General features: G+C 45.6%; 1 protein-coding gene across 1 annotated transcript in view; it reads right to left on the bottom strand.

The window, feature by feature from the left end:
- Positions 1–5,282: 5,282 nt before the first annotated feature.
- Positions 5,283–25,669, bottom strand: part of ADGRF1 (adhesion G protein-coupled receptor F1) — a 35,048-nt gene continuing 14,661 nt past the window's right edge. Inside the window, exons 7-14 of the mRNA XM_075554079.1 lie at positions 23,128–23,282; positions 21,887–22,050; positions 19,555–19,743; positions 14,325–15,698; positions 11,669–11,710; positions 10,351–10,410; positions 6,663–6,729; positions 5,283–5,356 (exon numbers count right to left, since the gene is read on the bottom strand). Coding sequence (XP_075410194.1) covers positions 5,283–5,356; positions 6,663–6,729; positions 10,351–10,410; positions 11,669–11,710; positions 14,325–15,698; positions 19,555–19,743; positions 21,887–22,050; positions 23,128–23,282 — 2,125 coding nt within the window. The remainder of the gene's footprint in view (positions 5,357–6,662; positions 6,730–10,350; positions 10,411–11,668; positions 11,711–14,324; positions 15,699–19,554; positions 19,744–21,886; positions 22,051–23,127; positions 23,283–25,669) is intronic.

The following is a 25,669-nucleotide window of genomic DNA, read 5'->3' as shown; positions in this document are numbered from 1 at the left end:
ATAGATACAACAATGAGAATAGAGATACCAGGAGGATTAGGCGAAGTGGGGGTAAAAGGGGGAATTGATCCCAAGGATCAACATATCATCCCAAGGGGATGAACAATGGAAAAGTGGGTGGAGGGTAGCAGAGATCTATGTATGATATGAAAATAATAATCTATAACTTATAAAGGGTTCATGAGGGAGGGTGGGGAAGGGGAAAATTAGGAGCTGATATCAAGGGCTCAAGTAGGAAAAAAATGCTTTGAAAATGATGATGGCAGCATATGTACAAATGTGCTTGACATAATGGATGAATGTATGAATTGTGATAAGATATGTAAGAACCCCCAATAAAAGTGTTTAATAATAATTTTTAAAAGACAGGAAAGAAAGAAAAGATCAGCATGGTTGCCAGAGATTTTGAACTTGCTCTTCATCATATAGTAGCTAAGGCACATGGGAGAAATGATGAGGTCAAAGAGCGGAACAGAAAATTTCACAGGGCAGTTTGAGGAGACAAAGTAAAATATTATAATAAAACGTGCAAAGACCTAGGATTAGAAAACCTAAAGGGAATAACCCGCTCAACCTGTCTTAAACAGCAAGAACTCAAGATAAAATTCAAACCCTGAGTTGCAGTCTTGAAAAGTTCTACAGGCAAAAGTCTGAACGATGCAGGAAGCATCATAAGAAGATGGAAAGACTACACAGAGTCACTGCGCCAAAAATAGTCAATATCCAACCATTCCAAGAGGCAGCACATGAGCAAGAACCAAAGGTGCTGAAGAAAGAAATCCAAGTTGCACTGAAAGCATTAGCCTTAAACAAGACTAGGAATTTTTTTTCTTTTTATTATTTTTTTTATTTTAACAATTTATTAGGGGCTCATACAACTCTTATCACAGTCCATACATATACATACATCAATTGTATAAAGCACATCTGTACATTCTTTGCCCTAATCATTTTCTTTTTTTTTCTCCTCTTTTCTTTTTTTACATTTTATTAGGGACTCATACAACTCTTATCATAATCCATACATATACATACATCAATTGTATAAAGCACATCCATACATTCCCTGCCCTAATCATTCTCAAAGCATTTGCTCTCCACTTAAGCCCTTTAGGAATTTATGGAATACCAATTGAAATGTGTCAACGAGCTGATGAGGCAATGGAAGCACTCATCTATGCCAGGAGATTTGGAAGACAGCTCCTTGGCCAAATGACAGGAAGATTTCCATATGTGCTGTCCTCATTCCAAAGGAAGGTGACCCAACAGAATGCTCAGATTATAGAACAGTATCATTAAGACCACATGCAAATAACATTTTGCTGGAGTTCATCCAACAATGATTGCAGCAGGACATTGACAGGAAGCTGCCAGAGGGTCAGGCCTGATGCAGAAAGGGTGTGGCAAAAAGGATACCAAGGAGGCTGACGTCAGATGGATCTTGGCTGAAAGCAGAGAATACTAGAAAGATGTTTACTTACGTTTTATTGATTATGCCAAGGCATTTGACTGTGTAGATCATAACAAACGATGTCCTATTACTGAGATTTCGTATCAGAGACACTCAGTGCTGTCCCTCTCCTAATGTTTCATTTGTGTTCAATACCCTTACCTTGAGTGAGGTTAGGACCAATGGCTTGCTTCTAATCAATAGAATATGACCAAATGATATTCTATCACTCCTAGGGTTTGTTACTTATTTTTAGGTGCTGTTAACTCAGTTTGAGCTCATAAAGGCCCTAAGTGCTACGGAACAAAAAACTGCTCAGCCCTGGGCCATCCTTACAACCGTTGCTATACAGAGCCCACTACTACAGCCACTGTGTCAGTCCATCTCATTGAGGGTCTGTCTCTCTTTCATCAACCCTATCCTTGACTGAGTACGATGTCCTTCTCTAAGGATTGTTCTACCTGGTAGCCTGTCCAAGATATGTGAGACAAAACTTAGCCATCTTAACTTCTAAGGAGTATTCTCACTGCATTTCCCACCCCCCCAAGACAGTTTTACTCTTTCTCCTGGTAGTCCATGATATATTCAATACTCTTTGCCAACACCACAATTCAAAACCATTGATTCTTCTTTGGACTCCATTTCCGTGATTATCTTACGTTACACAAGACTCTGTCTTCCAAGCAGGTTAGAACTAAAGCCTCTGCTTGTTGGCTTACTGAATTAATTGGCCATATGGCAGAAGCCCCCATGAAAAAGCAATGTGGGTGGCCTCTCTAGGATCTCAGAGCAGCCTCTATCCACCAGTCAGTGGAGAAAAAAGTCAGGCCTCTCTGTACAACAACTGCAAAGACTTAAATTCTGTCAACAACTTGGACTCATCTGAAAATGGATTGCCCTCCCCTCCTCCAGGCACACCTTTAATTGAAGACACAGCACAAGCAGCCCTTTGATTTTGCTCTCGTGAGGCTCTGCGCAGCGGCTCAGTGGAGCCTCTGGACCCTCCAAAGCTAGGGAATCATACACACATTTACACAGTAGATGAAAACCATTACTGTGTCTTTTAAAATTTATCTTTATATGATTGGCTCAGGTAGTCCAAGGGGGAAAGATGATGCTGTCAGCTTCTGTCTGGATTTAAAACGTTGGAAGCCCAGAGGGGTGCCTCTACTCTGCCCTAGAGGGCCATGATGAGCTGGAGTCAACTTTATGGCAATGTGCTTTTTGAGTTAGTAGCATTTTGAATGACAGCTGAGCTGTAATTAGTGAGTTGGACAGACAGACAGACGTGATATATGTTCAATGATACTTGTATTTCTTGATGTCTCATCCATCCTTATAAAGCTTGTTCAGTAGAAGAAAATTTCCTTCCCACCAAGCATCTTGACCACTTTAATTAGCTAAGATAATCTTCATTTGGTGATTAAGATCCCTAATCGTATGTAGCAATATAACAGATACAAGGGATTTAGCCTGAAAGGTCCCTTTTCTCTCTCTTGCTTTGGTTGGCTGCATGTTTGGCACACCCTTCCTCACTGGTGGATGTTTTCACTCAGTTCTTCTTTGCTTTCCATCTACCTTGAGCACTGAGGTTTTCTGACCTCCCTTCTCCTGAGCTGCAGGGAAGACAGGTTTGCCTGTGGAAATGGAATCATGTTCACAGCAGTCAGAACTGTGAACTTGGACATACTCTCGGGTTTGCTGTGGGCTCAGTGGCAAGGGTAGGCAGGGACCAGGTGTAAGTGCCCAGTGAGCACTAATGGACTTTAGAAGCATCTAGAATAATAAACCTTGGCTTGGGCATGGACAAATCCACACAGGCCAGGCATGGGAGTGAGGATCCACCAAATCCCAGTATGGGCAAAGCTGAGATGGTGCTGAGCCAATTTTGATGGAGGTTCCACTCCCAAAAGGTCAATCCTGACACATAGTGATGCTATAGGACAGAATAGAACCTTCCCTGTGGGTTTCTGGGGCTGTAAATCTTTACAGGAGTAGAAAATCTCAACTTTACCCTGTGGAACAGCTGATGGTTTCAAACTGCTGGCCTTGCGATTGACAACCCAACGTGTAACCCACTACACCACCAAGGTGCTGGGGAATATCACTCCACAGGGTGTCTACTAGCCTGCTGCTCTAGATCTCACTCTAAAGTGGCCACTGGTATACATGTAGAGGGCGTTCCCAAAAGGACCTACAGTGTATGATGAAAGTCAACCACAGTGCATACATACATACAATCATACGAATGCAAATGAATGGGGTCAGAGTGGAGATCCAAAGCCCATCTGCAGGCAATTTGACACCCCTCACAATAGATTCACAGGGAAGGGACGAGCCAGCCAGAGTGCAGTACAGCACTGATGAAACACACAATATTTCTCTAGTTCTTTAGAACTTCCTCCCCACGCCCCCTATCATGACCCCAGTTCAACCTTACAAACCCATCTAGAGCATGTACATTGGTAGAGATAAGAGCTCTCAACACATGGAATCCAAGACAGATATCCCCCTCCCCAGGAACAGTAATAGGAGTAGCGATACCATGAGGGTAGGGAAAATGGGGGAGAATAGGGAGAAAAGGGGAACCGATAGCAAGGATCAATGTATAAACCCCCCCCCACACACACACACTCCCCAAGGAGGACGAACAACAGAAATCTGGGTGAAGAGAGACATCAGACCGTGTAAGATATGAAAACAATAATAATTTATAATTTATCAAGAGTCATAAGGGTGGGAAAGGAAGGAAAACAGAGGAGCTGATACTAAGGGCTCAAGCAGAAAGAAAATGTTTTGAAAGTGATGATGGCAACATATGTACAAATGTTCTTGATACAAATGATGTATGGATTTTATAAGAGCGGTAAGAGCCCTCCACAAAAAAAAAAAGAAAGTAAGTAAGTAAATCTTTGTGATGGTTCCCAGAAAGCTAGCAACCAAACGGCGCTTGATTTGCTTCTTACATAGAATTCTGGGCATGATGAACAAGATATCTGACTCGAGAAAGACCTCGGAAGATGGTAGGTCATGTTCAAGGCCATCATGGGGCTGCCCTGATGGAGCAGGAGTCCAAAGCCCGAGAAAGTCCAGGCTCCCTCCTCAGACTTCTGGCCGAGTCATTTCGGTTCTCCAACTCTCCACTTCTTCAGCTATGCCTTGGGTGTCCCCTGGGACAGCAGCCTTCCCTGGGCTAGAACCAGACCACAGTGCTTTTTGAACTGAAATTACCACAATGGCAGGGAAGTGACACTATTACGCTGCCTGATCAGTGGCTACCCAGCTCTCTGGAAAGGAAGCTCCAAGGTTTATGTCTGGAGAACTTTTAGCATGAAGTGGCTGAACAAAAAGAAAGGGGCGGGGACCCCAAAATGGAATAAAATCCAACTTAAAACCTTGAGAGGAAAGGCTTTTCTGTAAGAAATGTCCACCAATGGCTTTGTGGCAAGAACGTGGCAGCCTGTCCATTTATCTGAGGCGATTTCAGGACACTTTTAGCATCTGGGCAATGCTCGTGACTCATCCTCTTTCATACAAGGAAAGCCACCTTTGAAAGCAGTGAGAGGCAGGTGTATGTGTACTGTAACAAAATAGATTCTTCTGTATTTTGGGTGCAATTTTTCAGAATCAGACCACCTGAAAAATACCTCTTCTTTCCATTTCCTTGAAGTTAAAGGAGGCAGTGATGAAGACTAGGAGATCTCCTTATTTTGTTGCCAGACTCCTAAATCAGAAAGTCCCATCTAATTCTGGGAAGGATCTCTTCCCTGACATCTCACTTCAAATGTCAAACTGCTCCATTTCTTCCTCCTTGATTTTATGGTTCCTAGTCTTATTCCGTTGATAAAAATTGAGTTAGCATGATGTCGTCTGAAGAGTTTCCAGTATGCGAAAGAGAATATATGCCTGAAAAGGGAAAGGGGAACAGATTATTGCTTGGCTATGTTGGCGTAGGGGCTGTGCATTGGGCTGTGATCCAAGAGGTCAGTAGTTCAAACCCACCAACCACTCTGGATGAGAAACACTAGGCTTTCTACTCCCATAGACAGTTATGGTCTTGGAAACTCACTGGGGCAGCACTCTACTCTGTCCTTCAGGGTCACTGTGAGTCAGAATGGATTCAATGGCAGTGCGTTTGGTGTTTTTGTTTGGTTGGTTCATTTTAAGTGATGGGGTAACATGACGTCCTTTGAGGTTCATATGTGACAGAGTAGAGCAACTCTACAGAAGCAGATCACCAGGCCTTCCTTCTGATGGAGAGGGTAGGTGGGCTCATAAACAAGGCTTTTAGGTTAGTAGCCAAGATCCTATTGGCACTACCCAGTATCCTCCAAAAAGGGGAAGCCAAAACCTACTGCCATCAAGTTGGTTCTGACTCACACTGGCCCTATCTCGAATGGGTTTCTGAGACGAGTAGCCTCAGCATCCTCTCACAGAGGGGCTAGTTGGTTGGAACTGCCAACTTTGGGGTTAGCAGCTCAACACCTAACCCAGAATACCACCAGGATGCCTTTAAAAGAAGAAACTTGTAAAAAAAAAACACACAGCTTCTTGGTAGCAGTCATGAGAGGAGACAAGAGTTCTAGGTGTGTGGATCTCCAGAGACACTTGAACTTTGGAACTGGAATATTTTCATGGGAAATGAATTGCTCATTTGCCTAAACTTAGGAGCATATGAACAGAACTTGACATGGAGTGGGACTCAGATTCTTAACTTCTAGGAGCAGTGCAATGTCTAGTCCCCCTCCTCCTCTTCCAGGAATGCTATCGCTATTTGCAATGTTTAAATATCCGTCTTCCACCAGCTGAAGCCCATAGACTTACTAATGGCCAATGAGTAAACACATGAACAATTCCGGCTTTAGAGAGTGGAGCAAGCGCTCTCTCAGCCGGACCAGCCTGGATCTGACAGTGGCTCCTGTTAGTTTAACCACCCTTCATGGGATTCCATAGCTCTCCATGGAGTCATGTCGAACTGAGGAAATGGGTATAAGGACGGATACGTTGTGATGAAGTGTAGGAGTGACACTTGCTGGTTTCTATCAACATCAGATGCCCCAAATTGTCCATCAGCCTTGATCCCACAATCCAATGAACTTGGGGCACATAGCTGGCTAATAATTTTTCTCAGTTGGCATCAAATTTTCTTCATAGGATGTATTTGTATTCTCTCTTCCCACCTTTTCTTACGTGGGGTTTAATTGTAACTTACCTTTGTGTTGCAATGGGTTGAAAGAATTGGAGCATCTGGGCTTGAACGTTAAATCAGATTTGTTTTGCTGCACAGAAGAAAAACAAGTTATTATGGGCATGAAGAATATTCTTTTCATGAAGGTTTCTTTCAAGAGTGCCTAGAACAAGAAGTCTTAGTCCAAAATTTTGTTCTACTCACTCACTCTCTCACTCACTCACCCACCAACTCACTCATTCACTCACTCACCCACTCACTCACTCACCCACTCACTCACTCACCCACCAACTCACTCACTCACTCTCACTCTCTCACTCACACTCACTCACTCACTCACTCAGCCACCCACTCACTCACTCACTCACTCACCCACTCACACTCACTTACTCACTCACTCAGTCACTCACTCACTGCCGTCTAGTTTATCCCAACTCGTAGTGACCACACAGGACAGAGCAGAAGTGCTCCCATGGGTTTCCAAGACTGAGAATCTTTACTGAGGAGGAAAGCTTCATCTGTCTCCCAAGGAGCGGCTGGTGATTTCAAATAGCTGATTTTGTGGTTAGTAGCCCAATTTGAGAAAATTGAGACTCAGAGGCAAAGCGACTTTCCTTTAAGATCACACAGTGGCTTGGTGAGAGAAGCCCAGGTCAGTTCTGCCAGCTCTCGGGCCAGTGCTCCCAGACTTGCAGCATGCCCTGTCCTGCAAAATGCAGGCCCAGGAATACGTTCAACGCTGATGCATCGTGTCCCCCTTGACATTCATTTTAAAGATTTTGTTGTCCTTGAGAGAATTTCTAAGCACCCCTGTAGGTTTGGATGCTGCTATGTCTATAGCCCTTGACTGTCTCAAACATGTCAGACCCCTGTCTGAAAGGACCTTCTTGTACTGATGGGCGTGGGGCGTGCCCCATCGTTTGTTTCTAGTTTTACTGTTTTCACATCAATTACGCTTGTATACCAAAGGATGAAAGAGGAATTCTGTGTTTTCATATGAACCTATCAGCTTATAGACTGATGACCTAACATTGCCAGTAACACAGTCTCAGCTTGAGATAAAATTCAGAGAATGTTTTGAATATTAACAAGTTTAACAAAACCTCCTTTCTACTGCAGATGAGAAGAAAGCATGGGTTTCTGAGGGTCCAGGCAGTCAGACAGAGAAGAAAGCCCTGCCGGTCTTTCTTGTAGACTTGTGGGAACGGGGTCAAACACTGTGGGGCAGAAATGTTCGCTATCCTGAGTGCCCACAGGCAGCACGCCTGAGCATCCTGGTAGCTTTGCATGCCACCACCGTCATGGCTTCTTGTACGCATGCCCTCCCCAACTCTGCCGAGTATCCCCATGTGCCAGCCGCTGTGCCAGGCAGCAGGAATACAGCAGAAGGAGAAATGCAAGGGGCTTACCCAATAATGGACTCCTTGGGGGACTGCATAAAGAGGAGACTGCAAAACTGGAGTGCAATCCATCAAACAGACAAGGACACACGTGCTAGGAGACGACTGTTATTTTTTCAATTGAGCTAAAGCGGATCAGACCCAAAGGAGCCAACTTTGGTGGTTACCATAGGTGAGATCAGAAGGGAGGGGAGGGAGTAGAGAGGTGTCAACTTGGTGCAGGCAGAGATAGTATCTGGCAAAGGGGAGATGGAAAAGGGTGGGGCAGGGGGACACATCGTTACAGTGGTGGAACCCCAAAACAGATGATGTGATCAGTCAGCCTCTGCCGAATTCACAATGCAAGGTTAAGACAAAAACAAACTAGAATGTCATGCGTTCGCCCAGGACGGCTTTTGTTGCGATGGGCCATCGAGTCTGTGCCAACCCACAACAGCCCTCTGTGTAACAGGGGAAGCCTTGCCCAGCCCTGCACTAGCTTCACAATCGTTCTTATGTTTGAGCCGGTGCTGGGGCTCAGCTGGTTCACAGCAGTTCAGCAGAACTGATAAAGGCTAATTTTCTGGTTGCATTCAGTGAACCATTTGTTAAAATGGCCCTTGTGATCAGGATTCTGAGCTGGGTGTCTGGGCAGCTACCCAATGTGCAAATCACAGATTCACATTCCTTACTCTTTCTGAACATTCAACTGTGCAACAGTGTAGTCTAAGCCTTTATAGTCATGGTCATTCTGTCCATACGTGTCAAAAAGTTAGACGCAAGTATGCCTATATTGTTGGTTTATTCATATCATAAAACTCATTATACATTTGATGAAATACTACCTTTTTATTTCTTTGCATTTATCACCTCAGTAAATAAACATATAACCTAAAGAGAAAAAGTGCCAAGTACCCAGAGGATGGCACGCTGTCATTCATTTTGGCTTTGTGTTACGACGCCCCAGGTTCCCATGAGCTATTCTGAGTGAATGACACGGTTCCTGAGAGTGTTCAAGGAGCTGAAATATTGTAAGAACACTTGCTGTGAATTCAACCAAAGCGGAAAGGGGTTTTCAAAGCTGGCCATAGTATGTTCAGAGAAGAGAGGTCGCCTGTGTGTAATAGCAGGCACAGTGACGATTGTCGAATTGGCCTACCTCTGAAAGAACGCGGTCCTATTCCTCCACTGAAAAGACGGTTAAGGTTAAATACACAGCTCGGACAAAAGCAAAGAATACTGCAAGTGGGGATGCCAAAGAAGCAGTATGGGAATATCCAAAAGGCTAGTTCTACTCTTTTTTAGCAGGCATTCCTTAGTATTTTAAAACTCTTTTTATGACAGAATCTAGTTTTGTATACCTTCTTACCTAAGTATTACCTGTATGCAATAATCAACTACCGTTCGGTATATCAGTTTTCAAAACTTGAAATGGTCATGAGGGCAGCAAAAATAGTTGTTGAATTATTTGACAATAAACTCACCACTGGTTTGAGCCCACTGCTGTAGCCACTGTATCAGTCCATTGTGTAAAGGGCATTCCTCTTGTCTGTTCTTCCTCTGCTTCTCCAGAGAGTGGCTTCTCCTGACAGCTTGTCCCAGGCACGTGAGACAAAGACTCACCACCCTTGCCTCTAAGGAGCATCCTGGCTGTACATTTTCCATGACCGAGCTGTTTGTTCTTTTGGCAGCCCATGGTACTTTGACCTTCCTGGTAAACACTATAGTTCAACTGCAGTGAGTTTTCTTTGGTCTTCCTTTGCCTTGTACAACTTTCATATGTATACGGGGCAATTGACAATGCCGTGGGTTGGGTCAGACACACCTTTAGTCCTCAAATTACCGTCCTTGCTTTTCAACACTTTGAAGTGGTCTTGTGCAACAGATTTACCTAAGGCAGCACATACTTTGATCTCTTGATGGCGGCTTCCGTGAGTATGGACTGTAGATACAATCCTTGACAACTTCCATCTTTTCTCCATTTATCATGATGCTTTCTACTGGGCCACTTGTGGGAATCTTGGGCTTCTTCACACAGTTGTAATCCACTACTGAAAGCTGGAACCCTTGATCTTCATTAGCAAGTGCTTCAAATTTCCCTCCCTTTCAGCAAGCAAGGTCGTGTCATCTGCACATCGCAGCTTGTTCAATAAGCTGTCCACCAGTCCTTTTACTGCATTCTTTTTCCTACCACCCAGCTTCTCTGACTCTTTGCTCAGTGTACAGACTGAATAAGTACAGTGAGAGAATATCACCCTGATGCCGTTTTCCTGATTTTAAACCACACAACATTCCCTGGTTCTGTTCCCCCCATAGCAGTGGGAGATAATTACCTTTGATGAGTGCTTCCAAGACATTAATGGGGATAGCTTGTTAAACAGAAGCTGTCGAAGCTATAACGATAACAAAGCAATGTTGGCGAGATACACATATATAATCGAGCATGAACAACAAAAACAAACAAAGCTGTATAACTAAAAATTAACAGCAGTATTTCTTGGGAGCATTTAATAGACCATAAACATAGATATCTGGTAAAAGGATTTATTTTCATAGACTCTTTCCTATAAACAAAACGAGTTAAACAAAGACCAACAGTACCAAAACCCATAAGAAGCCAGATTCTAGACATTAGTAATTGACAATAAATGAGTAAATTGACATTTATCTTCTAAGTGAAGAGTTAATGATATGAATGGTGCAAAAAAGAAATGATTTAGCTCAGTACAGCATTAAATTAAAACAATAATAAAATTGCTTCTTTGTAAGTAGTGTTTGAGTGTGCCTAATAATTGTATGAATTATCAATTATCTTTATTATCTCATTAAAAGGGTCTTTCATGTTTATTACTCAGCTGCTTTTACTTCTCCAGAGTTATTCAAGGTTTTGGAAAAAAGAGTGAAAAACCTTTTACTTTACATTTTCCTTTTCTATTATACTTCACCTAATCTGCTGATCATTCATGAAGCATTTTACTTAAAAAACAAAAATAAAAAAGAACTCAGTGCCATCAGCCAGTTCTGACTCACAGTGACCCTCTAGAGCAGGACAGAACTACCTCTGGGGGTCTCTGGAATTGTGGCTTTTTACTGCTGTAGAGAGCCTCATCTTTCTGTAGAGGAGTAGCTGGTGGTTTCGAACTGTGGGCCTTCAGTAGTGGCCTTACGTGTAACCCACTATACCATCAAGGGCCTTCTACTTTACTTAATGTGAGGGGGCTGTTTCAACATTTCTTAAAAACTTTACACCTACAGAAGAAGATGCACCTCTAAGCATATTCTAAGTAAGTGGATAAGTGAACTGAAGAAGTACACAGGATTTTGCTCCTACAGAAGACAATGTTGTTCTTAGGTTATTGCCAAGCCACCATTTCATGTGTAGAAGTTCAAGATTAAAAAAGGCCCCTTCAAAGTGGTCTCTACTCTTCACAATATATGCTGTGCTTACTCCTATCTACCTTTATTATCACTAGTAACTAATTAGGTTTTTTGTCTCTTGATGGAAGATATCTTTTTAAATAGCTTAGAATATTTTCCCAAGAGTACCCATTGTCTAAACCTTCTAATTATTGAAATGAGGCTCCTAAACTGAAGGGGTGGGATTTAAAGATGCTTCGGTTTGAGGGTAAAGAAAGAAATGATTACACATACCTTACTATCCAAGAACATTCCAAAACACAAGATGAAAAATCCCTTTAAAAAGAAAAAGGAAAGAAAGCAATCAGTCATTGTATACGTTCCCCCCAGAAAATGAGTCTGTATATATAGTGCAATTATGTCTACCAACATTAAGCTTCTTTTCTGGTCTGCCTCAATGTTAGACTGTGGCCTTCTCCTCAAAGTTGAGGGCATTGTGACTTCCACGGTGCTTGGCTCAACTCAGACATTTTGCTTAAGCTGTGCATAAGCAAGCAACCAAGTGATTGGAGCCTTAAATGTATGTGAAATTTCATTTACCTCCCATGGTGTCACCCCCAACCATTTGCTTCTGGCTCATAGTTTTCATTAGACCAGGCATTTCTTTAACATATGCTAAGCATGTATAATGGCAGCAGAAACTGAAGACCAACCCTCAAGTCTTATAGAGAGAGGTGGCCGATGGCGGCATCCTATCGGTCAAGTACAGGGAAATCCTTCTGGGACCCTGCTACTGCGGGAGGTCAACCCTCTAAAAGGTGTCATCCTCCTGTGCTTGCTTTCCATGATTGTGATCTCTGACCCATTGCTGTTGGGCCCATTCTGACTCATCGCAACCCTCCGGGACAGAGCAGAACCTCCCCGTTGGGGTTCCAAGACTCTGATCTTCATGGAAGCAGACTGCCTGATGTTCTCCTGATGGATTCCCATGGCTGGCCTTTTGGTTAGGAACTGAACGTTTAACCACCGCCCTCCCAGGGATCCTCAAAAAGGTTGAAAACCAGACTCAATGCCATTGAGTTAATTCTGACCCATAGTGACCCGAGAGTGTACAGGAAAACAGCCCTCTTTGGTTTCCAAGGCTGTCAATCTACACAGGAGCAGAATGCCTTCTTTTCCTCCCAAGGTTGGTGGGTTCAGTCAACCTTGTGACAAGTAGTCCAATCCTTCTCTAACAGGTCTAGTAGGTCTCCCACTACCCCCTACATGAGGTCACCAGGGCTTCTCCAAACTCATGTCATCAAGTCAATTCGGAATCATCATGACCCTCTAGAACTGCCCCTTCGAGTGTCCAAGACTGCAAGCCTTTACAGGAGTAGAAAGCCTCATCTGGGTCCTGCGGAGTGGCTGATGGTTTCTCATTGCTGATCTTTTGGTGAGCAGTCCAACACTTAACCCACTGCTCCACCAGGGCTCCTTCCGGTGACGACTCCCCCCCAAAACCCAAACTCACTGCCATTGAGCTGATGCCGAACTGTAGCGATCCTAAAGGACAGAGCAGAACTGCCCCTGTGGATTTCTGAGACTATAACTCTTCACAGGAGTAGAAAGCCTCATATTGCTCTCACGGAGCAGTAGCTAGTGGTTTCAAACTGATGACCTTGTGGTTAACAGCCCAATGTGTAACCACCATACAACCCGGGCTCCCCACAAGGTTCCCACTGCTCATTAAAAGTTAAATCTGTGCCGAAAGGAGAAATCAGCTGTCTTCAGAAAACACTTAGAAGCATTTACTGTCTGGCTGATGCCATGCTAAGTGCTAAACTCTCATTGTTCCTCACTGTATAATGTTTTAATAATAATTATCCCCCTTTAACTGAGGAACTGAAGGACAGAGATAGTAGGTAATCTATTAGAGGTCGCACAGCTGGGAAAGTGGTGTAGTGGTGCCCAGATTCAATGAAGTGCATCCCCACTTCCCTGTGTCCTCACTGTTCACAGATGGGCAGGTAAGACCTCTATGGGACGAGAGTGGATGGCTCCCTCCCAGGTTCATCAGACCCTAAGAATGACTTTGCCCACCTGCTCTCGGAATCCTCTAGTGGTGACATGTAAAACCCGTCTCTGCAGCAGAGGTTGGCAGTGTTTTCTAAACAGGGCCAGAGATAAAGCGGTCTCTGTCAGAATTATTCCACTCTGCCACTGTAAAGTCAAAGCAGATGCAAACGGTGGGCATGGATGTCCCAATAAAACTTTATTTATAAAAACAGCCTCCTGCCTGTCTCGTGCCAGCGCCTGCTCTATGGCACTCTAAGACATTCCTCTGCTCCCTGCAGATCCACAGTCCTCGCGATGAATTCCCCTCTCGTGCGTGCTTTCCCCCAGAGGGCTGCTAGGGAAAGGAGGGTTCCCTCGACAGCAAGAGGGATTCCTGTTAGCTATGTGAACTCTAAGCCCCTCAGGTCAAACCCTGGGAACGAACTTCTAGAGAATTCAAATGTTCTATTTCAATATCATTGTAACCATTGGGGGAGGGGGGATATAGTTTCTTTTCTTTTTTTAAAATGCAGTTTTTGGTATAGTCCTACTGAGGACTGGAAGAGAGATAAAAATCCCACCAAACTGACTTTAGTGACTGGAATTCTCTATATTTATTCCAATTGCTAATTGACATTTCAAAAACTTTTTTAAAAACCCAAAAAACACAGAAACTAAACTCACTGCCATCAAGTCAAGGATGACTCACAGTGACGCTATAGGACAGGGTCAAACTGCCCCTGTGAGTTTCCGAGATTATAACACTTTATGGGAGTAGAAAGCCCCCATCTCTCTCCTGAGAAGTGGCTGCTGGGTTTGAATTGCTAACCTTACAGATCGCCGCAGCCCAATGAGTAACTATTACGTGTCCAGGGCTCCTGGTGACGTGATAGGTTATTCGTATTCCTCTCACCTGGAATGCATTCAGCAAAGCAAAAATAACATGCCAAGCCAGGTTCTGGCTATTCACCAGGGTCCCTATGCCAAAGCCCCAAGTGAGCCCCAGCAGAGGCGTCAGAATGAGCAGGCTCTTCCCCATGCGGATGGCCGTGGCCTTGTCATCCTGGCTTATTCCTTCTCCAACAGCCGGCCTCCGGAGTTTCAGGAGCACGAGCAGCACAACAGTCAGATTCACGGCCACGATGGTCAGTGCAGGGATCACAAAGGCCAGGAGAGGCTTGCTTCCATCCGACCAGTTAAGCCAACACATGTCTTTCCTTCGGTAGCCATCGCTAGGTAGTGTGACAGCGATGGTGATGACGGAGATCACAAGGGGACACCCATAGCCCAGGCTGAAGCCGACAGCCATCATCACAGGCAGGGCCATGTGATGGAACACGAGGATGATCCGATATGCCAGCAGGATCCCTAGCAAAAGCATCCAGAAGAACAAGGCAAGGTAGAAGAAGTGGGTGAAGAAGACTGCAGCTATACAGAATCCCGAAGGGGTTTCCACGGTGCCCACAGTTGCAGCGATAATGAACCAGACGTCAGCAATCAGGAGGGACAGGGCTATGTTCACCATGCAAATATGACGCGTGTGTGACGTTTGGTTCTTCCTGACGTGCTTCCAAAACAGAGCCTCAAGAATCAGGCATAAGATGAGGCTGCCGATGGAGACGCCCAGCCCCACGTAGGTGATCCACTGCACAATGGAGGTGATGGCAGTGGGGACAAAGGGTGACATCAGTAAGGAGAAGGAGGTCAGGTGAGTACACCGGCACATTGCCGAGTCAGAAGTCTCATTCACTAGGTAGCAGCCTGCACTGTCCCACCGCCAACGGCTGAAATCCCAAAACACACAATGAGGCTGGCTCAGGTTTGGGTGGATCTTGGAGAAGATCAGGAAAACTTCACGTATGGAATAGTTGCGGATGACAGTGGATATCACAGGCCCATTGATCTGAGCGTTCTCAAGTCGGTCGCTCGGTAGAATGTGCCGCAGGTTCAACGAGGCCAGGCTGATAATAGTTTCTGGAAGGGACTTCTGGAACTGGTCCGGCCCAATGATCACCTCGCCCCTGATGGGAATGGAGGCATTTGCGGGGAACATCTCCATCTGAAAGTGGTAGCCCTGTTCCAGTTTGCTTTTGCTCACTGAGATCCCTTTCCAGGTAATAAATTCCCGAGAAAGCTTCAGGGGCAAGGCTGTGGGAGGCACCAGAGTGCTGATGGTCTCCACCGTCTCCAGGAGCCGTGAGCTGGCATGTTTTTCTTCCTGTAGTAATATGGTCCAGTTGGCGAGAGAGGCTGAATTCAGGATATGGTCAACGATATTGATGACATCCTGAAAGACAAGGATAAAGGATCGTACACAGAATGAGGGCCAGAGAGCAGACTGTCATCATCCTTAGCCTGCCCCCACAAAAAACAAAACTCACTGCCCTGTGTCAATTCTGATGCCTCGCAACCCTATAGGACAGGTTAGATCGGCCCCTATGAGTTTGTGAGACTGTCATTCTTTACAGGCAGAGAAAGCCTCATATTTCTCCCGCTAGGCAGCTGGTGGTTTCAAACCACTGACATTGCAGTTAACCACTATACCACATCACCAAGGCTCATTATTATTAAAGGTAGAAAAAAGTGCTCAGAAAAAATGGACTCTGTTGAGGACCAAATAAGACCCACTCATCAGCTTCTGTTCACTTGCTCAGCACCGCAGAAGCTCTGGGTTAAGAACCGAGAGTTGGCAGAACTAAATAAATAGTGATGTTGTCTGGTTTCTTGGTTCTCCTGTATTGCTGTCACAGTGAATGGTTTTCCTGAGCTGAAAGGTACTTTCTCGTGGTCCAGGGGTCTAGAAGTCTACCCTCAGGGCACTGACTCTCTAAAGCACCGTTTCCCAAAGTGAGCAGTAACACTGCCCCCTGGGAGGTGGTGAACTGATCCAGGGCTGCTGCACCAGCAGACACCTGCACTAGATCCTGCATAAAGTACAAATGTTTTTCTTGCCAGAGGGGTGATGAGTAATATTTTTTCCCCTGAAAAAGCAGTGGTAGACCAAGTAAGTTAAGGACCTACATGTCAGAGAGACTCTGTACTCGCGGGTGGAATCCTTGCCTCCTTCAGTTTCTCTGGCCTTCTCTGGGTTCTATGGCGAGCTCCACAGGATGGCGCTCCTTCTCACTTTCTTACCAGATGCCTTCTGTGCCTAATCTACCCATTAAGTCTCAAAAGTGATTGGCTTTCAGAATACCCTATGCTGATGCGGCCTTAGAGACTGCCCTGGTCCCTCATGGGATTACTTCCTGAGGTAAGGGGTAGGATTTCCAACACATATGAGGGGCTGTCAAAGAGTTTGTGGAACCATGGAATTAAAAGATAATGGCATGTCCCCTGCAGACTTGCTGAATCCCCCTCATTTCTTAGGGGGCGGGGCACAGGGCAGTGCCTAATTCTGGATGATGAGTCCAGGGCACTTGCAAGCACACCGGGACTTCTCCAGAGACACAAAAGAAGCCCATCGTTTAGACTGCACAAGTGTACATCTTCTCCTGAGGTGAAAAATGGATGCATAATTTCAAAGCTGAGGCACAAAGATTGAGCTCTTTCTTTTAACCGCTTTCCCCACTTTACATTTAGGTTGCTTCTCTCAGAAGGTCTAAATGTGGGTCCTGAATCTCCAAGTTTTAATTCATGTTTATTTGTATATGCTTCATTGTATATTAAAATCCAAAAACCAAACAAATTACCTTTGAGTTCACTTCCTGGTGACCCTGTAGGACAGAATGTGACTGCCCCCAAGGGTTTCCAAGGCTGTAAATCTGTACAGAAAAGGTGGCCATATTGTTCTCCCTTGGGACAGCTGGTGGATTCGAACGGCCAACCTTCCAGTTAGGGGCCAGCACTTAAACACTACGCTTCCATGGCTCTCCTTGGTTTATCAACAAATATAAAATGAAACTGAGCCTGAGTGATAAGGAAGAAGTGCCTGGTGGGGTTTAGGAGTCAATCTTAGGTTCATGTTTGCTACGGGGTGCAAACAGGAAATACGCCCACTTGCTGACCAAAGAGTTAGTGGGTGGAGTCCACCCAGAGACACCTTGGGCAGAGGCCTGACAATCACTTCTGGACAACCAGCCACTGAAAACCCCACGAAGCACACTTCTGGTGATGTTTTTTTTTTTGTGCCAACATGGCACCTGTAAGAAGCTATAGGTGTTTAGCCTGTCAATAAGGTCACAGCTTGATGGCCTTATTTGGAGGTGCAACCGAGGAGATAAAATGATCTCTAGAGGTACCCCCTTCCCCGTCCCCTTTGCCTTTACCTTCCTGTTGATGAGCCACATGGTGACCTGCTCGAGCCCTGTGAGGCCGCCACCCCTATTGGATCCACAAGACTTGGCACCCACTGGCCTGTGATCATCCTGCATGGGGCATCATTGCATGTGGCTGTGTGAGTCTGAAGAGGAGCGTACAGACTAGTAGCAGACTTATGAGCTTGGGTTGGACAGGGCTGGGGTGTTTTATTGATGCACAATAACTTCTTTATATAAGGCTCTTTCTTGTATATATCTATTTATCTATATCATCTATATCTATATATATGGATTTGTTTCTCTAGTCAACCTGGCCTAATTCACTTCTACTCTGACTCCCCCAGGGTGAGCATGAGTTGAAATTGGCTTGGGCTTGTGGGCAAAGGACTTTTCCCCTCCCTTGGTTTCCAATATTCCTTTTTCCAGCAGGTCCCACAGGACCCTCTCTCTTGGTTGGCCCTTAGGTTCCTTGACAGTTGACACTTAGTGTCTTACCCTTCCAGCTCAGTAGCTCCCTAGCCCAATCCTCTCTGCCTTCCGGCCCAGATGCCAGAGTGCAGGTCTACCCATGCCCCGGGGAACCTCTTCTTTAGATGTGCGTGTCTGCTCTGTTCTTGCCCTTCCTTTTGGTTTTAGCCTTTTTAGGGTTGTGTGTGTGTGTGTGTGTGTCATTTGTTTTAGTTGTTTCTTATAAACAACATATGGTCAGATTAAATGAAAAAGAAGCCCAAAAAATGCAAGTATTTTTTTCTTTGATGTTGGGAAGTTTATTAAATAGCTCGTTAATGTCATCTTTGATGTAAAGTTCATTATGGACGGTCAAGTATAAGGATGCGAACATGCCCCATCAAATATGATATATTGAATCCTCCAAGTTTACAAAATGTTGTGTTTTACATATCATACGCATGCATCTAAAATGCTTGGAAAGTTATGTATTTAACAATTGTGTGCGTGACTGCTTTATGTCGCTTGTCATTCTTCCAGGCAGTGGGCCTTAGAGCGAACATGCTAGAAGCGGCTGCTCCAGGACAACGAGATTACAGATCATATCTCTTCCTTTCTGCTTATTTACATCCCTTATAGCACGGGTGGGGAAACTTATTACTGCTCAGGGCCATTTGAATATTTTTAACTTCATTTTCAGGTCATACTGGTCAAACGTTTCATTAACTCACCCCTAATGGGATGGCTTCCTACTCCCCTAAAGAGTGACAGTCTCTGAAATTCACAGGGACAGTTCTACCCTGCCCTACAGGGGTGCTATGAGTTATCGTTGACTTGATGGCAGTGAGTTTGGCTTGCGTGTGTGTGTGTGTGTGTGTGTGTGTGTGTGTGTGTGTGTAATGGCTAGGACTGCTTCTCCTTAGTGAGGCATGTGATGTTAACTGGCATTGATGATTTTTGCGGGCCTGATATGGCCATGGGTTGAAAGTGTTCTACCCGTGCCTTATAGGATCAGGTATTTGTATCATTTTATGTTAACTATCAGGAAGACCTCAGCCTAGAAAAGGGACTTTAAACTACACCCACTCGCACACGCACACATTATGGAAAGTCAGAGTTAGGGCCTCAGGAAATGATTGTATTGCAAACCTGTAATGAAAAGTAGATACCTATATCAAGCAGGCACAGGCTCATCCCTGCCCCTCAGTCAGCTTCTGCCTTCTGACTTTGAACTCACTTACTTTGCCCTCTTCTTTTGAACTCGCAGGATGGCTGCCATGAGTCCCTTGTGCACTTCAGAGAAGGTGATGGAGCTCCATCGGGACCCCTAACCTGACCGTTCACTCTCTCCTCACAGCTCCCCACCACTCAGGCATCTGCCACCCCTCCTGTGAGAGCGAGCAGTTCAGTGAGACGTCAAGCATGGGCAGACCATACCTCCATTGTGGCACTGGACACCTTGATACGCCTTGCCAGGGACAGGGAGGTGATGTTTCCCAGAAGGGACACCACCGAAGCTAGATTCCCAGCGGTGGTTGATGGGTTTTGCTTAAGGATGGTAGAAAGATTCTGCACCAGGGCCGACACGGCTGCCTCTGTGATGTTGTCGGCGATCACACTGAGATTCTAGGAATGACAAAAACAAAGGGTCCAAGCTCTAGCAAACAATAGTTGATCTCATTTCAATTGGAGTTCTTGGCTATACACAACTAACATTTTCAAGAGTTTTTACAATAAAAACAGGGCTGTCTGTAGGGTGACCGTCTTGGAAACTCATGGAGAAGTTCTACCCTGTCCTATAGGGTCGCTATGAGTTGGCATTGACTTAATGGCGGTGAGCTATGATGCCAGACAGCCAGATGGTGACGGGAAGAGCAAGGGTTGGTATTTCGTGTGTTCTCTATTCCAGACGCCCTACATGCTCTGCAGGGATTTGTTCCATCTTTGCAACAACACTTTGAGGGAGGTATTTCATTGGAGAGTTGGGGAAACTGAAACTTGAAGAGATTTGTGAATGATCACTGTCATATAATTTGCTATCCTAATTATGAAGACATTGCTGGATGTAGAGAGTTACTTCTTCCCGGATCTCCCATCTGCCTCCACAGTATGGGGCTCACTTGGGAGGAAGGGAACGAGGAAGGTCCTCTTTTAATCAGCCCCATGTCCACTCAGAAACCCAGATCCCACCTGTCCCCCTCCTGTTTCTTCTCAGCTAACAATGCCTGTCTCTGCTCAGGGTGTCTGGGATCTGCCAAGGCCCAGATTTCTCTGCCAGGCAAGTGCATCGCTGAGGTGGACTAGTCCCAGATATTGTCCATGTCCAGAGTTGAGGTAAAGACAATCAGAGGAAGAATACAGCCTGGAGACCATGTAATACAAGCCTTCTCCCAAGTTTGCAGGTATAGAAACTGAGGTCCAACCAAGGAGAAGCCGTGATAATTACCAGCCCAGGGTTCTTAACTGCAATGCTGAGTCTCCAGCCAGGAGAGGGCTGCTGCTCATACAGAGGTTCAGTTTTAGGACAGTGCCCGGAGTGAGTCTGAAAATCCCTCTGCTTTGTCACTCAGACTCTCCATCTGCTCCCTCCTTTCTGTGTACATGTTCCTCCACTATGGACCCTTTTGGAGAGCAGATCAGAAGACTTGGGGGGCATAGTAGTGAAGCAAAAGTTAGCTGTTTGAAATTACCAGACTCTCCCTGGGAGAAAGATGAGGTCGTCTGTTATTATAAAGACTGATAGTTTTTGGAAACATTCAAAAAGAGCTCAGCTCTGTCCTACAGGGTCACTAGGAGTCAGACATCAACTATGTGAAGCAAGAGAACATCATGTCTGCTCACAGCTCTGAACTATGAATCAGGTGCTCAATTCCCAACATGAAAGCTGGCGGCGTGACCTTTGGCCCCTTGCGGTTCATTTCTAATCTATAAAAGGAAGGTAGTAGATCCGATCCTTGGCCATTCTGTCGTTCTGATTCCTGATATGCGCACAATCTTATTTGCCGTGCCCTGTGACCTTCTGACCCACCCTGCGCTTTGACTTTTTCTTCTCAGCCTCTGGACTTTGGGTGCCAGCACCCTTGGGATCCTACCACCTAGGATGTACCTCCCAAGTGCCAGTTCACTCCTCTGAAGTACCCTCCCCTCTAGACCATTAACTCTGATCTTTTCAGATGCGCTTTGCTTTCACCAAGGCCCTCCAGTCCTGCCCTCACTCCCTTGTGGAGCCTGGCGATCTGCTCCTGAACCACCGTCCTGAAACCTGTACAGCACACGTCTTCTTCTTTAAGTTGTGTAGGTGAAATTTGATTTTAATCGGGTATACAATTTCCTGTATGTCCCACTTTCTGTTTAGGATAATGATGTCATATTTAAAAACAACAGTTTAATGGGACATAACCCACACATCCTACAACTCAATCATTAAATCAGATTCAGAAGAGTTGTAGCTTCTTTATCACAATCAATTTTAGACCATTTCCTTCTTTCTTGTGCGTCTTTGAATCAGTGGAGCACGCTTCTATTCTGACACACATTGGGTCACCTCAAGTTGGAATCAAGTCAACAACCAATGGCTGTTTTGTTGGTGGTGGTGGTTTTGTGGGGAGTTTGTGGGGGCGGGGCGGGTTCTTGGCTATCAGCTAGCCTTCTGTCCACCAACCATCAATATAACTTGAGACATGGCAGCCTCTACCTTGCCATGTTCACTGGAGCATGCTGACTGTGAAAATCAAAGGCACGACACGTCTGCGGGGCGAAAATACTTCACCTTTTCCAGGGCTTCCAGCTGAGACAGCACGCAGGACTCCTTGGTGACCCGCCACCCGGAGGACTGGCACCTGGCTGTGATGTCCCCCTCGTAGCCGCGGCTACAGGGCAGGGTGTATTCATCATCCTTGAGTCCAAATCCAAAGACCACGTTGTGACACTGGGCTGGGCAAGAAAGGCAACAGGACAGAGAAAGTGGCTCTAGACTCAACGGGCTTCTATGTAAACCATGTTGAAATATTCAAATTCTTTAAAAGGCTAATTTTCAGAAACAAAATCCAGGCCAAATTGAGACGTGTTTGACATCCAGATTCTTTCCTCTCAGTTCCCTATCCTCCTTCCTGAAGCCAAGACTTGTCCCTCTCCCCCAGGTACCAGACCTATGTCAACAATGTCGATTCCAGTGGGCCGTGAACTTGTCAGTGTTAGGTTACCCTAAGGCAGAGTGTGATGAGTCTCAGGAAGTCCTTGTGCTCTGCAAAGGGATCCCAGAAAATACGAAAATCTTGGAGCTTGTACTCCTGACTCATCGTGACTACAGGACAGAACTGTCCTACACAGTCTCTGAGACGGCGACTCGTGAGAACAGGAAGCCTGCTCTTTCCCCCGAGGAGTGGCTGGCGGTTTCAAACCGCTTGCCTTCTGGATGGCAGCCCAACATGTAAGCACTACGCCACCAAGGTTCCCGGAGACTCTCTAGAGCCAAGCAAGATGGCCAAAAGATGGCGGTTGCCATTTGGAAGGACACTTGCAGCTTGTGTTCCTCTAAACTTGAGCTTTCTCATGTGTGACCAGCCATCCGCTCTTCTGGCAGCTGGCTGAGCAGTGTGTTCTTGCCATGTTTGGGACTGGGGGAGAAGCAATGCCTAGAAACTCCCCTCCCCATTCTTTCCCTGGTTCCGTGGACTCTGATTTAGACACGTAATCAATCCCTAAGCTCTTTCGATATGTGTACCAGTGAACGACTGCTGAATCATTTTCATCACAGCCTGCAGGGAAACCAGCCGTCCACAATGTTCATGCTCAGAGGGGCGGTCAGACCACCAGTTAGCAAGGATGTGAAACAGCCAGGGGAAACTGAGATGCAGCATGGTCAGGGTGGTGGTGGCTGGAGGGGAATCAGGGCCTATTTCGACTGAAAGTCAGTTTGAGAACAATTCTACCATCTCCTTCCTGAGATCCCGGCGGAGCTGCAGATGAAAAGCCTCTGTGATCCACACCGAGTGTGGGACGCCATATTACCTTGTCCAAAAACTCTGAAAGAGTCATCTTGTAGCGGGAACAGCTTGTGAAGGGCTTCCCTGGCCTGCACCGCCGCCCGTTCAACGGCTGACAGCAGTTCAGAGGGGCTGCTGGAACCAATGACTTCATAGCCAACAAGGATGCATCTTCCTTCCCTGCAATGTGCACATCGGGTGGTGGGTGGGGATGAAATTGACTCATTTGTTCAGCTACTCAGTGCCCACCCTGTATACACATGACCTTGGGTCGAGAGGAGTAAGTCAACCAGACTGGAGCTCTACCTTCACGGCACTTGCATTCTACCAGAAAAGGCAAGTGAGAACCAAGTCCCCACCGAACACCTTCAGCCTGCTCTTGTCACCTAGAGTAGTTAGTTTTATAAAGCTGTCTTAAACACTGAAATAGCAAGTAGCTAAACGATGGTTCTTAGGAGAAAGGCCAGGTGAAGTTCCTGTGAGCCTCTGGTTCCCTTGTCATCAACTGATTGATGCACGTCCTTGTTTACATGTGTGCTTCTGTTGAGAGACAACTTCATTTCATATATATTGTTGGCGCATCCACAGTGAGCTCACAGTCAAAAGCACTGGATTTCACGCCTGAGCAAAGCAAAGCAAAGCTCACAATGTCTTTTCTCTGGAAGGGATTTGGCAGTCTTTTGTGCTGCTCAGTACTTCAGCACGACTCTCAGGCTTATTGTAGACGCCACAGCCATGCACCCAAAGCACACAAACGTCGACAACCCACAGCATGAGGTAGCTCATGAGAAGGCCTGTGTCTTCTCCGGGCCAGCTGAAACAGGAAGGCAGAGCATTGCCTTTGACCTGAGCTGGGAATGCACATCTCAAGGAGCTCAGCTCTGCACGTGCCTGTGAGTGGTCATGAAAGGGGGTGAGCATTGCTATGGGGTAACATATGCATTTTAGTGAGTGAGTTCCCAAAGATGAAACTTAGGAAGGATGAGGGACAATGGTCTGTCTGTAATTGTACATTTTGTTAAGTGTGAGTGAGAGACACCAACAGGCACTGTGGTAGACACAGCAGCAGCAGCAGCAGGGGTGGTTTCCCGATGAGGGGGATCTGTGAAACCAAGGGCAAAAGAATGAACAGGAAAACCCAGCCATCCAGAGAGCCCTGGTATACCAGGATAGGCAGAGGGAAGAGCACGTTGGAAGGCCCTCAACAACCACAACCAAACTCACTGTCATCCACTCAATCCAGGCTCACAGGGAGCCCATAGGAAAGGTAGAACTGCTTTGTATGTTTCCAAGGCTGTGACGGTTTACAAGAGTAGAAAGGCCCATTTCTCCCAAGGAGCAGCTGGTGGTTTCCAACTGTTGACCTTTTGGTGGGAAAAAGTCTGTCAGTCTGACATACTTAAAGACTAGCATAGTTTAATTTAATGAACAAGGAAGAGGCCATAGGAGATGCTAGATTGGAGAGTTTGCCAGGAGCCAGATCATAGAGAGTCTGAGAGTTTGGGTTTTATTCTTTATTAAAAGGGACCTGGCCAGATTTACTTTGGAGATAACCACTCTGGCTATTGTGTAGAAAATAGATAAAAAGGTGCCAATTGGTGAAACGGAAAGACAAGTTAATAAAGAGATGAAGGTGGCTTGAACTAGTTGGGTAGAAGCTCAAGTGGTGAGAAGCGGTGGGATTGGGTTGTTGGCTGACATCGAGCTTGGTGACTCGCTACTGGGGCAGTGACATCTGTGCGAATAGAAAGCCACCAAGAAGTCTCTAGAGAACGCAGAAAAAAACTGTGATGCATCACTACCATGCAAGGAAGGAGCTGCGGATGCTCAGAATCATAATGATGGATGTCGAGGCAGTAGGTCGAAAGAAGCCAGGTGAATGAAAGCGCACACAGACTGCAGTTCCACAGGCAAAAGTCACCGCTGGCGACAGAAACCAGATCAGTGGTTGCTTCTGGTGCACAGAGACACAACTAGAGCTTTAAGTGATGGCAATCTCCTCACAGAAACATTTGTGAAACAGATCAGTGCCCCTACAGTTGGAATAGATCACCACCCACTGCCAGGGAGTCAGTTCAATTCCTACTCATGGTGACCTGATCCATAGGGCTCCCAGGCTGCAAATTCTTATGGAGAGAAACTTTCCCATCTTTGTCCCACCGAGTGACCTCTTGATTAGCATCTGGATGATTTAACCACTGCACCACGATGGCTCATTTTGGCTTCCATTTTAATATGTCCTGTGTGTGCATTATATCTCTGTGCATTATATCTCAATAAAAGTGATGACATGAAACAGTGCTAAGGTTTGGTCTGGGCCACTAAAAACCAGCACCAAGTCATAGAAGTCATCATTATTAATTGTACCAAATATTGTTCCATCATGGACACCCCTCCCCAAGCTCCAGTACTCGAGGTCTCCATGACTACATTGAATTTCCACTCCAATTGCAGCGCAGGTAGTAATGGTCATGATACTTTTGCACCAAAGTGGCACTTCTTTTTTCCCTTCATTGCAGCTCTTTTAATAGTTAAAAAAGAGTTTTCAAACAAATGACAGAAGAAAT

Source organism: Tenrec ecaudatus, chromosome 7, assembly GCF_050624435.1.
Source record: "Tenrec ecaudatus isolate mTenEca1 chromosome 7, mTenEca1.hap1, whole genome shotgun sequence".
NCBI classification, from domain to species: domain Eukaryota; kingdom Metazoa; phylum Chordata; class Mammalia; order Afrosoricida; family Tenrecidae; genus Tenrec; species Tenrec ecaudatus.
Note: the sequence above shows the minus strand (reverse complement) of the source record. Positions and strands in the feature narration are given on the sequence as shown.